Raw genomic sequence first — 16,972 nt, 5'->3', positions numbered from 1 at the left:
CGTTCGGCAGCGATTCGGTAAGATGACCCTTCCTTTTGTTCTCGGTTTCTCCCACGTTGGGCCTTCGAACTTGCTCTGTCAAATCCGTAATTGAAAATGAGAAGAGAAGAGACTGTCCATAATCTTGCAGGATTCATGCAAAGATAATGAGGGTACAATTGATGCCCTCCAGAAGTTTCTCACCTAGACTGCCTTGATCGGAATCTTCCGCGAATGGCATTCACGACGCTACGGCCCTCTCGACCGACTTTGATCCTCAGGACTCAATAGTCGGTCATATATCATCAGTTCTCTATAGAGAAAGGCCCGTCAACTAGACAAGACCGCTAGTCGACACAAGGAGCCGCAGCAAGAGGATCCCCCAACAAGCCAGGGGTCACGAAAGAATCAACAGCAGCAACAACTCCCCAAGACTTCATGGAGCGCATGGCCGGCGAACGGGCCCGAGATCCGGACAAGGTCAATGACTTCCACATTATGATGATGGGAGGTTCTAACCTAGTGCATGAATTCAACTTAAGAACCGAAACTTGAAGAAAAAGATATATAGTTGTTGAAACGTAGGATTGTAGTTCTCGGAAGTAGAGTCGGACCGAACCCCATCCTCGGCCCAGGGAAATCCGGGGCAAGACCCGCTCACCCTTGATTCGGGCCTTTCACATGTCATGACAACAACCAACCTTGCCTACTGTCCCTGTTCTTCTCCTTCTCCTCCTTCTCCTCCTTCTTCTTCTTCTCTTCTCCCCACTAGAACTTCATCCCACTTTCTTACCTACTACCATAATCTCATTTCCCTCATTGTTCTCCCCATCCGGTGTCATGCTTCCCTTATCGTCGTCAACCCTGGCTAGCTACGGCGGATAACTGATCTATCTGCCTACTTCCCAGCCGCCGCCATGGCCGTCCAGTCCAAGCTCCTCTCCCTGCCGCCCGAGCGCTGGTCCCTCCCCTTACGCCCACTCCTCTCCAAATTCACCTCCCTTTACCTCCGCCATCGCAAGCAGATCTCCCGAACCGTCTATTTAGCCCTCTTCGCTGCCCTCGCCAAACGCATCCACAATGCCATCTCCGAGCAGAAAGCCGCCTCCCAGCAACAGGCGGAGATGCGGAGCAAGCGGCCCGGGACCAGCAGTCTAGGCGACAGCGGCAACGCCAACGGCAGCGGCAGCGGCGATATCCCGCGTAAGAAAGTCGAGGTGAACCGCGAGTTTTTCCGGAATCTGCTGCGGCTGCTCAAGATCGTGATCCCGGGGTGGAGGAGTAAGGAGCTGCGGTTGTTGTTCGGCCACAGTGTGTTTCTGGTGCTGAGAACATTGCTGAGTCTGTATGTCGCCGAGTTGGACGGGCGGTTGGTGAGCAATCTCGTGAGGGGCAAGGGGAAGGACTTCTTGTTGGGGTTGGTGTGGTGGATGATGGTCGCGGTGCCGGCCACGTTCACGAACTCGATGGTGAGTATAGTCATGGATGATGTTTAGACAAAGGAAAAGGACCACTCCCTGACCTCATCGCCAGCTGTCATACCACCAATGCAAATTAGCCCTGAGTTATCGCAAGCGTCTCACGGACTACATCCACGAGAAATACCTCTCGAATATGACCTTCTACGCCATCTCCGCCCTGGACGATCGGGTCAAGAACCCGGACCAGCTTATCACGGTCGACGTGTCCCGCTTCTCCGATAGTCTGGCGGAGCTGTACTCGAACCTGGCCAAGCCCGTCCTCGACATGGCCATCTATAACTACTCGCTGTCCAAGAGCGTCGGCGGCGAGGGACTCTTCCTCATGGGTCTGTTGGTGCAGGTCTCGGCCAACGTCATGCGGGCCCTGACGCCGCCCTTCGGGAAATATGTGGCCGACGAAGCTCGTCTGGAAGGAGAGTTCCGGTTCCTTCACTCACGCCTGATTGACTACAGCGAGGAGATCGCGCTCTACCACGGCCACGAAGCCGAGAAGGACACGCTCGACAAGGGCTATTTCACCCTGATCAAGCACGTGAACCGCATCCTGCGGAGACGGCTCTACCACGGCTTCATGGAAGATTTCGTAATCAAGTACTTTTGGGGCGCTCTGGGCCTGATCCTGTGCAGCATTCCCGTTTTCTTCAAGATCCCCGGCCAAGTCACCCAGACCATGGGTGATCGGACCGAAAGTAAGCCTGCCTCCTCCAGATTTCCGTAACCGATTACGTAGAACCATCTAACACATCCGGACCAACAGGCTTCGTCACCAACCGCCGCATGCTTCTCTCCTCTTCCGACGCCTTCGGCCGCCTCATGTTCTCCTACAAGGAAATCTCCGAGCTCGCCGGCCACACCGCCCGCGTCTCGACCCTCCTCGAGGTCATGGACGACCTGCAATCAGGCCACTTCGAGAAGAAACTGGTCTCATCCGCGACGGACTCGACCTCAGCGCACGCTGCAACCCTAGCCTCCCGGGGCACCGTCACCGAAGCCGCAGACGCGATCGAATTCCGCGACGTACCCATTGTCTCCCCGAACGGGGACATCCTGGTGCGGGCGCTCTCCTTCGCCGTACGACCCGGGGACCACCTGCTGATCGTCGGCCCCAACGGATGCGGGAAATCCTCGCTGTTCCGCATCCTGGGCGGCCTGTGGCCCGTGTACGGCGGCACGGTGCGCAAACCCCCGCCGGACCAGATCTTCTACATCCCGCAGCGGCCGTACCTGTCGCGGGGCACGCTGCGGCAGCAGGTGATCTACCCGGATAGCCTGCGCGACATGCGGGCCAAGGGCGTCACGGATGAGGACCTGCACGCCATCCTGGCCGTCGTCGAGATCGCGGGCGTGGTCGACCGCCCCGGCGGCTGGGACGCAGAGGAGGAGTGGCGCGACGTCCTCTCCGGCGGGCTGCAGCAGCGCATCGCCATGGCCCGCCTCTTCTACCATAGGCCCCAGTACGCCATCCTCGACGAGTGCACCTCCTCCGTCACCCTCGAGGTCGAGCGCATCATGTACGAGACCGCCAAGCGTCTGGGCATCACCCTCATGACCGTCTCCCATCGCCGCAGTCTCTGGAAGTACCACCGTCGCATCCTGCAGTTCGACGGCCAGGGCGGCTACATCTTCACCAAGCTGGATTGGGAGCGGCGGTTGAAGTTGGAGGAGTATGTTTGCCCTGTCCCCCCATCATGCCCAAAGATCTAAACTAATCATCATGTGTGGAACAGTGAGAAAGAAGACCTGGAGCTTCATCTCCGAGCCGTTCCGGAACTGCAGAAGCGCATGGCCGAGCTAATCGCCTAATCGACTAAGGAGGGGGCGTTTATATATACTGAATGTCGTTATAGAGTTTTCTCTGGTCGATTTCTTTCCCCTTGCCTGACTTTACCTTTGTAGCCTCTTTTACACCGATCTCCCTCACGTACTTAAATCTTGTTGATAGCATCGATCGATCATGTAAGAATTATGCCAAAGATACGTGTCTTGAGCCAAGTTCTACATAAAGGAATGGAACCGATGGAAGTAAAGCTCATGAATAGAAAACAGGCGCAGCGGTATTGGCAAGACAACTATGCAAGAAGCAAAAAAGATAAGCACATACAGAAGAAGCTCTCTTTCCTCGCTCCCTTGAAACCCCCGCCTCCTCCCCCGCCCTATTTCACTCACTCAAAACCGGATCGAGGCCGTGAAGTTTTGTCACGAATTAATCCTTGACAACAAGCGGCTCAATGTTCCAGATACTCTCGGCATACTCGCTGATGACCCGGTCGGTTGAGAAGAAGCCCATGCGCGCCACGCTGATGATGGACTTGGAGAGCCATTCCTCGCGGTTGCGGAAGGACTCGTCCACCAGGTCCTGCGTGGTGATGTACGAGTTGAAATCGTCCGAAACCAGGTAGTAGTCGCCGTGCTCGACGATCGAGGCCAGCAGCGCCGAGAAGCTGTTCACATCCCCGAACATTCCGCCGCGGATCGCCTCAAAGACCTTGGCCAGGTGGGGGTCCAGCTGGAAATTGCCGTAGAGGTGCCGGTGCCGGAGCTCCTCGACATCCTCAGCGAGGTTGCCGAACAGGAAAATGTTCTGCTCGCCGATTTCCCGCGTGATCTCAATCTGCACCCAGAGTTAGCATCATCATCATCATCATCATCATCATCATCCTTGTCATTGCCACCGTAAAAGAAAACATGGGATGGTTTCCATACATTAGCTCCGTCGCAGGTACCAATGATCAAGCCGCCGTTCATGACGAATTTCATGTTACTAGTTCCACTTCCTTCCGTACCCGCCGTCGAGATGTGCTCGCTGATGTCCGAGGCAGGACAGATGATCTCGGCCTTGCTGACATTGTAATCGGCCACGAAAATGACTTTCAGAAGATCACCAACGTCGGGATCTTCGTTGACAACCGAGGCGACCTTGTTGATCAGGTGGATGACGGTTTTGGCCATCCAGTAGCCCGGAGCGGCCTTACCACCAAAGATCGATACGCGTGGCAACACCTTCTTCTTTTCCTCGGCGGACATGGACTTGATCTTCAGGTATCGGTGAATGACTCCGAAGATATTGAGCTGCTGTCGTTTGTACTCGTGGATACGCTTGACCTGAATGTCGAACAATGCGTTTGGGTTCACGCTGTACCCGGTCGTCTCCTTGATGTGTTTTGCCAGACGGAGCTTGTTGGCAGTCTTGATCTCTTCCCACTCTTTCTGGAAAGCCTTGTCATCTGCAAATGCCTCCAATTGATCCAAAAGGGTCAAGTCGGTCAAGAAATCGTAGCCTCCCAATCTAGAAGCTATCAAGTCAGAGAGGCGAGGATTTGCCTGGTGCAGCCAACGACGCGGAGTGACGCCATTAGTGACATTGGTGAACTTGTCAGGGCCATAGATGGTCACAAAGTCCTTGAATAGAGTCGTTCGCAGAAGGTCTGAATGCAGTTCTGCGACTCCGTTCACTTTGTGGGATCCGATAATAGCAATATATGCCATCCTCACCATCTTAGGGTGGGACTCTTCGATGATCGACACCCGAGACAGCATTTCTCTGTCCTCCGGGAAATTCTTCTCCACAAACTGCAAGAAATACAGGTTGATATCGAAGATGATCTGCATGTGCCGTGGCAAAAGGCTCTGCACCAGGGGGACAGACCATTTCTCCAGAGCCTCCGGTAGGACGGTGTGGTTTGTGTAACCGAATGTCTTGGTGACGATACCCCAGGCCTCGTCCCACTCCAAGCCCTCCTGGTCAATCAGGATGCGCTGCAGCTCGACAACAGCCAAGGTCGGATGTGTGTCATTGAGCTGGATGGCAACTTGGTCGGGGAACTCGCTCCAGGATCTCTTTGTCTTCTTAAACCTTCGAATAATGTCGAACAAGGAGGCGGCACACCAGAAGTACTGCTGCTTCAGTCTGAGCTCCTTACCGCGGTCCAGGCTGTCGTTAGGGTATAGCACTGCTGAGATGGTTTCGGCGCGTTGCTGCTCCGCGACTGCACTCTCATAGTCGCCTGCATTGAATTTCTGGAAGTTGAACTCTCCGCTAGAAGCCTTGGCCGACCATAGTCGTAGATTGTTTGTCGTGCGAGTGCCGTATCCGGGGACGGGAACATCGTATGCCACGGCCTGGACAACTTCGCCGTCCTGCCACGAATTCACGGTCTTGCCGTTCTCATCTTGATACTTCCGAACCCAACCGTAGAATTGGACGTCGACAGTGATTTCATGCCGAGGGAACTCCCACGGGTTGAAATCGAGCCAATAGTCAGGAACCTCCATCTGATAGCCATCGACAATCTCCTGTTTGAAGATACCATATCGGTATCGAAGGCCGTAGCCCCATGCAGGGTAGTTGAGTGTGGCCATACTGTCAAGGAAACAAGCAGCCAAGCGTCCAAGACCTCCATTACCCAGGGCAGCATCATGCTCCTGGCTAATCACATCTTCGATGCGGAACCCAAGGTCCTTCAAGCCCTCTGCGGCACATCGCATGTGACATTAGCAAGGGCTCATGCAGTCACGACCGCGTATTGCGCTTACCTCGGGCAGCATCCTTCAAGCCGACGTTAAGCATTGCATTATCCAAGGCTCTTCCCATCAAGAATTCGAGAGATAGATCTGTTAATGAAGTATGAGCAAGCGGTCCGCCTACGGAGGGGAATCATGGCTCACGTACAGTACACCCGCTTCTGATCTGCAGAAGCCTGTCGCTGCTGGGTCTTGTTCCACTCGATAATCAAGCGGTCCCTGAAAGCCAAGGCAGTTCCGGAGTATGCAGCCCTGGACGACTATGAGATTCTCTTTTGATGCGCGAGGGAGTGGGACGGAGGAACCAACAATTCATCGCAGTTGTAGAGCGAGCGAGCCAATGTAGTTTCAATGTGGCGAACCAGCTCATTCTGTCATAGCTATTAGCACGTGAAGACATCACCAATCATTTGTCTATAGTCTACCTCAAAGTCTTCCTTGTTGGTAAAGCCATTGACAGACTAGTCAGCGAGTAATGTTAGCCACGGATCTCTGAGGGGTGTAGTACACATGCTGTGAGCTTACGTGTTTCTTCCACCTAAGAGATTGTACAGGTTAGTTTAGTGGACTTCCAATGGCTGGTTGCAAATACGCCTGAGCTCTCTGGGAAGCGGCCGCCAGGATCTTTGGTGTAACCGAAGAAGAGGGGTGAAACCGAGTACTCACGCCTCTCTCAGGTGCTCCGGGATGCTAGCCTCGACACTCTTGATTTCTGCTGGACCAAAGCCGGTGAAAGTACGTCTGTGCTTGGGGCGGCTGAAGCTGGGGCCAACAGGGCCTTGAAGCTCGGAGACGGGAGCTCCAACGGAGGGTCTCCTTTCACGGCGACCTTCAGCCATTATGACGGTCGAAATGTGAAAGGTTCGGTATCTAGAAGGTCGCTGAGAGTAATTGAGACTGGGAAGCTGACGACAGTTGAGAATCGTGCACCCAATGAATCAGACTCTGTGGAATCCAAGGTAATCACATCAAAAGAAAGCGAAAGGAAGATTCCTTCACTGGGAATGGGGGGAAGGAAGCGGAGTACGAGGGAGGGGGAGGAGGGGACGAACGAAGGGAAGGAAGGCAGAGAGCGGGTAGACAAACCCCGACTTAAGAAGGATGCGAGATGCGAGAGCTCGAGGAAGCGGAATCCTACGCACCGCACCGCGTGACACGAAGCTCTCGATTGAATTGAGGTTCCAGGATTAAAGCAAGGCAGGGAAAGAGGGTGACGAGGGGATCAGAGGGGTTGATTGAATCGCTGACAGAACTACTCCGTATACTGAGGGGGAACCAGGGATCCGATCATACGTTGGCACGTTGACTGGGCCGTTCCCCATGCACGTTGACCGTATGTCTAGACCCTGGTAGAACCGGGGCTTGCATAGTGCCAGATGGCGTGGGAACTAATTGCACGACGGATGGCTCGGAATCGGGAGGAAGGCCTCTTAGTGTCATGTATTGAGTAGGTAGATATATTCTGGGATACTAGCAAGAGATGGTTTGGATCAGCTCATTGGTCAATGACACCATCATCGACTGATGTTGGTGATAGTGATGACGATGAAGCGGTTGGGTTGAGGGTGAGACATTGAAAATGGGACGAGAAAGTTGCAGGGCTGACCGATAAGATAGAGAGATAGCGGTTCAGTTTGATGGCCGCGATGGCAGTGATGCCGTCACGTCACGGGTCAGTCGGTGTCTGTGCTTTGCGGTGCTGAGCGCTGAGCTGTGAGCTGCAGCTGCAGCCGCCAATTCCTCGGACAGCCGCTATGACGCACCTCCACTGCATCCCGCGAGGGATCAGACAATCATGAATGAATAATTCATCTCGGTTGTTCCTGTTTGTCTGAGAGTACAGATGGGAGCAAATGGGAGCAGAAGAGAGCATGCAAGAGCATGACTGAGGAGACTGAGGAGATTGAGGCGTGAAATCAATGCCTTCTTTGGGAGTACTGTAAGTAGTACATACTTAAGGAGTTGGTGATGATCGGTGATGATCAGTCAGTCAATGGTGGTCTCAGCTTAGCTTTTGGTCCAACTGCAAACAACTCCCCTCCGTCCCTCCGTCCCTCCCTCCAACTCCGCCCCAAACTCAACCCCGCACTTCCAACTCTACTCACAACTCACAGAGGAGAACTGTCTCGGTCAAATAATAATTGAGAACAGACCTCAACCATTGTTGACCCTCCTGCAAGGTCCTCCACTCCTCATGACCTTCCCCCGCTTTGCTACGTTCGCAAAAATCACTGTCCAGCTGCACTTCCAACAGAAGACAAAGAAAATTCACGTGATTTAGATTACATGTATATAGTCGCTACCAATGATTATGAGAGATGAATGAAGATTCGCGGTCACGGGCGAACTGCGCAATAAGGAAATGGACACTTGTAGCGAAAAAAAAAAAAAGGATAGCAAGAATGGAGAATTAGAGAGACAGATTATGATAGATATGGGAATGAGAGATCGCCGTCCAAATGCATGACATCAATAGGGAATAGGAAAAGCAAGATGAGAAAAGGAAGTTCAAATGAAAGGGGAGGGAGGAGGAGGAAGGACAAGAAAGAAAAGGAACAGCTTGAAGCGCATGAGAACTGAATATCAAGCGCCCCCCTCATACAAGCTATATGCAAAGTAAAGTTGAAGCCATTAACTTTTCAGCTTGGGATGAAAAATCTCATCAACTCCCAAGCTCGCTGAAAGGTTAAAGGGCATCCAATCATGGCCAGCCCAGACCAAGTCTCCCTATTGAGCAAGCCATCCCGACCCTAAAACAAAAGAAACTGGAACAGAATAACACCTTGCCAGGTAAATCAACAGACCCATACCATTCCAACGCCAGGCACTTCAAACTGTGACACGAGTCAAGCACCGCAACGCCGACGCCAACCCACAGAAAACAACACATGTGGGTAACCATGAGAATCATGAGGCAGGAAAACAAAACAAATGGCTCAAGGAAAAGGAGAAAGAAAGGAAGGCAAGAGAGGGACGGTCAGAGGAAAGGCCATGGACAACTCAACATCGCGGCCATGCCATGAATGGAGTTCCCTCAGATAGGCGTCCCACCGACATGTGGAACATAGGAAAAGGTTGGAGGATCACGGTGGGAAGATCTAATCAACCAATTGACAAACGCCATTTTTCTCCCTGGCAGCATAGCATTTCCTGCCAGCAATACTTCGACTAGCCGAGGAGCTCCCCACTCTAAAGGATACCGGAATCTTTAAGGGCGTTTTGTAATATCGTCTCCTTCACGGCAGCGAAGACTAATCGGATGTTGGTGGTATCGGTAGCTTGAGTAAGACTGTGCGGGAATAGTCAGAGATCATGGAGCTGCAGTCTCGGCGACAAGGCGGACTTACTGAGGGTAGAGATTCAAATGCGCCCGATTGACTTGATTAAATCTCCACAGAAGATACTTGGCGGCGCGATTTACATCATTGCCGCCCGAGTAATCGGGGAAGTAATTGTTCAACGGCGACCGAGGGAGTTTTTGTCGGAAAAGGTCGACCTTATTTAGAAAGAGGATGATACTCGTTCGCATGAACCATCGAGAGTTGACAACAGAGTCGAACAGCACCAAGCTTTCCATCATCCGATTCTTCCAGCCAGTTAGATGCTGTATCCACTGACGGTGAGCATCAAGAGACATACCTGATTGCTTTCCTCTAATAGGACTTGGTCATATTCGCTAAGCGCCACACAGAAGATGATGGATGTGACATTTTCAAAACAGTGAATCCACTTCTTGCGCTCACTGCGCTGGCCGCCCACGTCGAACATGCTAGACACCAGGTAAGCATCATAGAAGACGCAGTGATCAAATTGGAATAACAGAGGCACATACTGTATGCTTAGTTGGCCCATCGTAAAGCGAGTCTCATAGATACCGGTAGTCTTTGTTCGCGCGCGAAGCACATCATTTACACTGGGGATGTAATCTGGAGCTGATATTCGTTTGGCTTCCTCGAAAAAACTAGTTCCTTCTCGTCAGTGTGCAGGCCGCGCGCGGTGAGATAGAGGACGGGCACTCTTACTAGGGCGCGGAATCCATCAAATAGAATTCGTTCTGGTGCTCTAAGACCGTCGACGTACAGGGGTCATTCCAGAGGTAAGTGATCGCATCCCCAACCTTACTGTCGAGCGGCACGTTGGGATCGGGGTTGATATTGTATTCGAAGATGTACTGGATATAATCGCGAACTTTTTGACTCGATGGTTCCAGAGAGAACTGGTGATAAGCGGCGATGAGCGATTTGGCGCAATCAAGGAGGTTCTTGTATACGGTCAGACGATATAATGACAACTCTTCGACCGTGTAGCCATTCTGATGGATGATCTTCATCTGCTTGACAATTGTCGACTTCCCGCTTTCTCCGGAGCCTGGACAAGACACATCCTGTTAGCGCAGGCCTCCATACTCTCACCGTTCAGACAAGGGGCACGAAACCGACCGAGTAGTAAGATCTTGCATTCTCGCCGTAGTCGTCTCGAATCTTCTTCCAATTTGCGATCGATAGCCTGGCTCCTCCGCTTCTGTTCAACATCTCCGGTCGCCTCGGAGCTCATACACGAACCCATTTTCTCGTATAATTCCCAGACAGCGGAGAACTAGCCCATTAGCTGCCTGCGGAAGCGTGCGGCATCCACCTATCAGACCGCTGACACCTGAAACTCCGGGAGATGCGGTTCTCGAACAGTAGGTCGAACTAGGTCTGAGACCGGTCGAATCGTAGGACGACTGGGGAAATTGGCGCGATCGAAAGACAATGGAGAGGTCTCGTAGGTTTTGCGATCGTCGAAGAAGGCTCGACTAGGGATCGAGGCTTGCGCGCGGAATGGTGTAAGGCAAAGCCACACCGGACAGGTTCGGGTTTTGGAACAACAACGAGGGCCTGAGCGACGTCTGCAAGCTTCGGAAACCGCAAATGGTGTGACCCGTGATATGGGAGGTTGAGAGGAGAGGTGAGGAGAAAGGCGAGGGCGAAGGAAACTAGGGAGGTGAGTCGGTTGAGGGGGAGGATGGTTGGATAAAGAGCAGGGTCGGTTGCGTGGTAGATACGTTGTAGCTCTCGCGGCGTCTGAGCTGAGAGGAAAAGCTGGGGTGAGGGGCGTGTCAGAGTTCCCAGTGCGGAGCAGCAAAACGAACGAGAATGACGACCTGACGCTAAAAAAGGGTAGTCAAGGTCGATCGGGAGTTGATGTGGGAAAGTGGATGGAGGCGCGCGGATCTCGAGTGAGATAATGTAAGCAAGCAACGAGGATCTGCTGTGGTCGGTCGGCAAATGGTCGATCGGGGGTAGTGTTGGAGGGGAAAGGGATGGAGGGATGGAGGGATTGAAGTGGTGGTAAGGTAGGTAAGTAGGTAAGATTTGTAGATTGATTGAGTGATCTATTAATGGTTCATGATTAATGGTTCATATGTTTGGGGAAGAAGGGGGGAGGGTGGTGTGGAAAGAGAGGAAATGACAGCTCGTGGGTGTTTCAGAGGAAAGGCGGGCAAGTTTGTTAAGTCAGTTAACTTAGTTGGTAGTCGATTAGTTTAGTGAGTGTAGGGAATGACTGTAGTGAGACGGATGGATGTTGGATGTTGGATGGGAATTGGAGGAGTGGATATCCCCAATCGTCATAGCACTCGTTTTCACCTTACCCAGTGTTCAAAAGTCCGTTAAGTTAGTTCGTTAGTTAACTTAAGGTCGACAGGTGGAAGTGGAGATTTGAGGAGACCGAGAGACCGAGGGAAGGGAAAGATTACATACACTCGTTCGATCGTAGGGGTGACGAGTGGGTATTCGTTGGTAAAAAAAACGTGGACCGCCCACTCTCGACTTGCCCGGAGACTGGTAGACTACTAGTAAGTTACCTACGTCTTTAGTCTAACCAACTGGACGGAGTGCTGGACTTACCCTACTAGTGTCTAGTTCGATCGGGGACCAGATGACCAGATGCGCCGACAACAAAGGGTCTTGACTGCCAAGCTGGATTCATTGATTTGTCCTTCTCTCCAATTTCGAACTACGGAGTACGAGGTGCTCAATTATCTACAATACTCTGTGCTTAGCTCCAGTGTCGCTGAGACAGACCACTGCAGTACCAGCCAGCCAAGCCCTTCTAAGAGACTGGGACGGAAAATACTCCCCCGACAGGTTCCGCTAGTCACTTGTATACTAAACTTACTGCTTGCTACCTTTCATATTTACCTAGTAGGTACTCCGTACAGTACAGCACCATATTAGAAAGTTTCACAGTTGTCCTCATGAACAACTTGCCAGACCCGTGGTAGGAGGCATTGACGGCGACGGTGCTATAAGCAAAGTCGCGTACGGAATGTCCCTCCTCCTCGACGGAGTATTCATTCCGGACTACTAGACATGCACGGAACACAGAGCCACACGGGAGAAGATCCCATGGACTGATAGTCTGGACCTCTGTCTGTCATGGTGTTAAGCTGTAGGAATCATAATTGTCAGAGGCTGATTCGAGGTCACACTAGCTTAGCAGTAGCTGAGGTAGGGATACCAGCTTTCCCCCAACAATGACTCCGAAGGCTGCACCACTCCCCTCCTTGACCGGGTTATTGATTCTGACTATGCACATTGATATATGGGAGAGTCTAGTATTTTAGATAGACTTAATGGTATTAGGCTTAGAACTAGGTGTCTTATCCAAATCTATATATAATCAAGCCCGGGGTGCGATCGGGTCGGAGTTCCAGAGTTAGACTACAGGGCGTCTATTGACATGGGTTCTTGGCTTGTTATTGTTCTTCCCCCCTCCTCATCATTCGCTACTCTCATTGCTGATGGTCCGTGAGAAACAAAGGCACATGGCTATGAGTGGGCTCGGGAACATGCGGCGCTCGCAAGTTCAAGACAGGTTCTTCCACCCTGCACTTTTCAAGTACGAAGAAGACTACGGAGTACCATTTGCTGGGTTCAAATTGCTGTGAACTTATTGGTACCAGGTATATATTGATGTCCAGCTACCTCGGTAGCAGTGTTCGAGCTGTAATGCCTCACCTTGAACACAATCTATTGGATTGGAACCTCAAACGCTGAACACCATACTTCTTCAACCTCACTACCTTATAGGTTGATCATTTCCATTCATTCCCCATCTACCGTTCTCATGTTTCGACAGTACCTAGATAGGCATGTCTTACCCAGGCGGATCAGGCACGCTTTACTATCTAACCCGAACCCGAGTCGTGGCACGAATAAATAAATGATGGGGAGTCTGGATATAAAGGTGACCTACTCCAGGAGAATGTAAAATCAACCGAGTCTCGGGTAAACCAGGAAGAATGTTCCAAACGAAAGTCGCCCTCTTGATGGACAGTACATAAGCGCTTGGACCCAACGAGGGGCGGGCGGCCTTTACCGACAACCGCAACATGTTGTCTCGACCTGGTGGAGTCAAGAATTGAGACAGTCCAGATAGTTAATCGATTTAGATAATTCTTAAATCTGGGGGAAGGGGGGAAGGGAGCCTCAGTCCCTGAAGCTACATACAGGACTAGTAGATGTAATATAGGTTATACTCAGTAGATAAGGATATAGCTAGAAAAGGGGATCTGAGATCGATTGCCATAGGGGAGACAGAGAAAAGGCAGACTTGAGAAGGCGGAGGCGGTAAGAGGTATAGATCTAGAGGGGGACAGCGGGAAAAAAGATGGAGCGGGATGGGTTTTGACGCGCGAAGGAAATGGAAGTGATTGGAACCGTCACCTTGCAGACCCACCAAGGTATGATGACATCGTCCAGCAAAGGTCGAAACATTACGTAGTGAAAAGCCAGCCAGCCTAGTCCAGCCGGAAGTCCATGCTTCGACCTGGCTGGCCATTCTATTATGTGCGCATCTGGATTTCTTCCATAATCGGCCGATATATCGATGTGATTTTGGTTCTGGTTCCCAGACCGGTGCCGCCACAACTTTCGAATTGCCAATATAGATGTGTTATTCAGGATCTTGATATGATCCTCATCTTTATTGTGTTTTTGGTTTCGGTTGTCATGGTCACTGTCGTAGATGCGGTTGTGGGGGTAGTATAGAAATCAATGTTGCAATATGAATGAATGTACCGTCCTGAAGTCATCGACTGGGTACTTCAGGTACCACGCATGAAAGCCAGAGTTCTTCTGGGGGAAAAAGTATCCCTACGTCTCCGTAGTCCTCCTTAGCAGCCAGTGAGTTATGCTGGACGGTTAGGTAAGCGTAGTGAGAGAACAGCATCATCTGGAGGGGTGTCCACTTCCGGCCAATAGATTCCGACGAAAAAGGGTTCTAGACAAGAAAAATCTGGGATCAAGCCAGCCAGGTGGTGGGAGGAAAGGAGACCAGGGATAACTAGGGGAAACGAAATCACACCAACCCAAATTTCTGGCTTAAGGCTGCGGTGTGTGTGTGTGTGTGTTGATTATGGCGGCGGCAGTTTTTCTGCCATACCCTGCTTCGTTCGCGGACGTCATCGGTCTTGTTTTGGGCGTTCCGGAAACTCGAACTCAACGGACTAGGAAGAAGAATGGTCTTTTCCCCACACACCCTGCTGGGGCGCCACCTACGGCTTTTGCTGCCTCGCTACTCACTCACTCACTCACTCACCATCTCATTCTTGTTCTTGCTTTCTCTTTTCTCCCCCTCTCTCCAACTTTGGTGCGCTTGACATCTTAACTTAGATATTCCTCCCTGCGCCCGCAGGACCTGGTCTTCTTTCTCCAGACATCATTTCCTCCCTCTCACTCTTACTCCTCCTCCATTTCTCTCCCCCCCTCACTCTCGCTCCCCCCCCTTCACATCCTCGCTACGTTATCCACCGCCCCCCGTGAATCTCCGTTCCAAAATACAAACCCTCGTATTTCCTCCCTTTCTGCATTGAACTGAACCTGGTGTGCCATCCATCCTTGGTTCAAAATGGCGGAATTCGTGCGTGCCCAGATTTTTGGCACCACTTTTGAGATCACCAGCCGGTAGGACGGACTGAGCCCAAATTACCCCTCCAAGCGTGTCGGGATGACTTCTAATTTCGGACTTCACAGGTACACCGACTTGCAGCCGGTGGGAATGGGCGCTTTCGGTCTTGTCTGGTATGGCTATTAACAGCGGCCCCTATTCTTGCTTTTTGATCGCGACGCCTGGTTTCTGCAGGTCAATCAACCGAGCATTTTACTGACATGCGCCCCTTTGGGTTCGACCAGTTCGGCGCGGGATCAATTGACCGGGCAACCAGTCGCCGTCAAGAAAATCATGAAGCCATTCAGCACACCCGTCCTGTCCAAGAGAACATACCGTGAATTAAAACTGTTGAAACACCTGCGACACGAAAATGTTGGTCTATGCCGCTTGACGGCGATTCGCCGCCCCGCCGTGCTCCCAAGGCTGACAATTTGCAGATCATCAGTCTGAGCGATATCTTTATCTCCCCGCTGGAGGATATGTACGCATTCGTCATCATTCCCTGCGACAAGTTTAACTCTAACATGGTAACCGCAGTTATTTCGTCACAGAGCTGCTGGGCACCGATCTCCACAGATTGTTAACTTCGCGGCCTCTTGAAAAGCAGTTTATTCAATATTTCCTTTACCAGATTCTGGTATGTAGTCGGCACCGATCCTGTCATCTCGTCTCCCAGACGCCTTCTCGTGACGGTCACTAATGGTCTATAGCGGGGGTTGAAATATGTCCACTCGGCCGGTGTCGTTCATCGTGACCTCAAACCCAGCAACATCCTTATCAACGAGAACTGCGACCTGAAAATCTGCGATTTTGGTCTTGCCCGTATCCAGGATCCGCAGATGACCGGCTATGTTTCGACCCGGTATTACCGTGCGCCTGAGATCATGCTCACTTGGCAGAAGTACGACGTGGAGGTGGATATTTGGAGCGCAGCATGTATTTTTGCGGAGATGCTGGAAGGAAAGCCCCTGTTTCCCGGAAAAGATCACGTCAATCAATTCTCGATCATCACGGAGCTGCTGGGAACTCCGCCCGACGACGTGATCCAGACAATTTGCAGCGAGAATGTGGGTGACAATCGGTCCGAATCCTCCAGCGCCGAAAACTAACTCTTATTGTGATCATTAGACGTTGCGATTCGTCAAGTCGCTACCCAAGCGTGAGCGACAACCTCTGGCCACCAAGTTCAAGAATGCCGATCCAGATGGTACGAATATCATGTCCTCCTTTGCGGTTGAAGGCGAGAGCCTTGCTGACATTTATTAGCGGTCGATCTGCTGGAAAAAATGCTTGTATTTGACCCGAAGAAGCGCATCCGGGCTGGCGAGGCCCTTGCCCACGAGTACCTTGCCCCGTATCACGATCCGACCGACGAGCCTGAGGCTGAGGAGAAGTTCGACTGGTCATTCAACGATGCCGACCTACCTGTGGATACATGGAAGATTATGATGTGGGTTTCATAACGGCACGATGCAGAGGAATCCACAATGCTGACAACAAGACAGGTACTCCGAAATCCTGGACTTCCACAACATCGACCAGGGCAACGATGCCGGTCAAGTGCTTGTCGAGGGGGCTGCGGCCGGACAGCAGAGCTTTGCATGAGGAGAGATTCCTGCCTAAAATTACCCTTGACGAGGTGCACGGAATATGATAATGATGTCCTTTCCTTTTATGTTCTCATGGTATGTAGACTGGATGCGGGGATTGTGATATGCACGTTCACGTACTTATGTTCTGGCCACTACATCGCTTGTTTTTTATGCCCCCCCCTATTTTTTTGTTTCTCAATGATCTCCAGGCTGTTACAAAGTCCGGATAATGTTGGAGATTAGAAACGTCTGTAACATGACCCAACCGTTTGGATCTTTCCATTCTGCTATACATACACTTTACATTATTCCGGTCATGATCGACGGAACATTGTTTTGCCTTTCCTTCTCACCAAGTGGTGAATATTGTTTCCCCCCTTTTTTTGAGGTGTGCTTGATAGATTTTGCTCAACACTGAAGCAAGTTACCTAATAATCAATGCAATGACTGTATACAACTGAC

General features: G+C 51.5%; 4 protein-coding genes across 4 annotated transcripts; 2 read left to right on the top strand and 2 right to left on the bottom strand.

The window, feature by feature from the left end:
• Positions 1–683: 683 nt before the first annotated feature.
• On the top strand, positions 684–3,263 carry BO95DRAFT_486551 (ATP-binding cassette long-chain fatty acid transporter PXA2; the record flags this gene model as incomplete). The annotated part of the gene is made up of 4 exons (XM_025590459.1): positions 684–1,448; positions 1,513–2,149; positions 2,218–3,124; positions 3,188–3,263. The coding sequence occupies exons 1-4, from the start codon at positions 897–899 to the stop codon at positions 3,261–3,263; spliced, it is 2,172 nt and encodes a 723-aa protein (XP_025436511.1). The 5' UTR covers positions 684–896.
• A 41-nt stretch (positions 3,264–3,304) lies between these two features.
• glpV (glycogen phosphorylase) lies at positions 3,305–5,931 on the bottom strand. Its single transcript, XM_025587813.1, has 2 exons — positions 4,164–5,931; positions 3,305–4,071 (listed from the first exon to the last, which is right to left on the bottom strand). The coding sequence occupies exons 1-2, from the start codon at positions 5,817–5,819 to the stop codon at positions 3,664–3,666; spliced, it is 2,064 nt and encodes a 687-aa protein (XP_025436510.1). The 5' UTR covers positions 5,820–5,931; the 3' UTR covers positions 3,305–3,663.
• Positions 5,932–9,170: 3,239 nt separating this feature from the next.
• gpaB (guanine nucleotide-binding protein subunit alpha gpaB) lies at positions 9,171–10,547 on the bottom strand (the record flags this gene model as incomplete). Its single annotated transcript, XM_025589425.1, has 6 exons — positions 9,171–9,270; positions 9,329–9,567; positions 9,621–9,750; positions 9,814–9,942; positions 10,004–10,349; positions 10,421–10,547. The coding sequence occupies 6 exons, from the start codon at positions 10,545–10,547 to the stop codon at positions 9,171–9,173; spliced, it is 1,071 nt and encodes a 356-aa protein (XP_025436509.1).
• A 4,209-nt stretch (positions 10,548–14,756) lies between these two features.
• sakA (mitogen-activated protein kinase HOG1) lies at positions 14,757–16,631 on the top strand. Its single transcript, XM_025581794.1, has 9 exons — positions 14,757–14,932; positions 15,002–15,049; positions 15,161–15,290; positions 15,356–15,399; positions 15,456–15,555; positions 15,629–15,985; positions 16,047–16,125; positions 16,185–16,368; positions 16,424–16,631. The coding sequence occupies exons 1-9, from the start codon at positions 14,877–14,879 to the stop codon at positions 16,521–16,523; spliced, it is 1,098 nt and encodes a 365-aa protein (XP_025436508.1). The 5' UTR covers positions 14,757–14,876; the 3' UTR covers positions 16,524–16,631.
• The last annotated feature ends 341 nt before the right edge of the window (positions 16,632–16,972 follow it).

This window comes from Aspergillus brunneoviolaceus, assembly GCF_003184695.1.
Source record: "Aspergillus brunneoviolaceus CBS 621.78 unplaced genomic scaffold BO95scaffold_114, whole genome shotgun sequence".
NCBI classification, from domain to species: domain Eukaryota; kingdom Fungi; phylum Ascomycota; class Eurotiomycetes; order Eurotiales; family Aspergillaceae; genus Aspergillus; species Aspergillus brunneoviolaceus.
The sequence above is the reverse complement of the archived record's forward strand: the minus strand, read 5'-3'. Positions and strand labels throughout refer to the sequence as shown.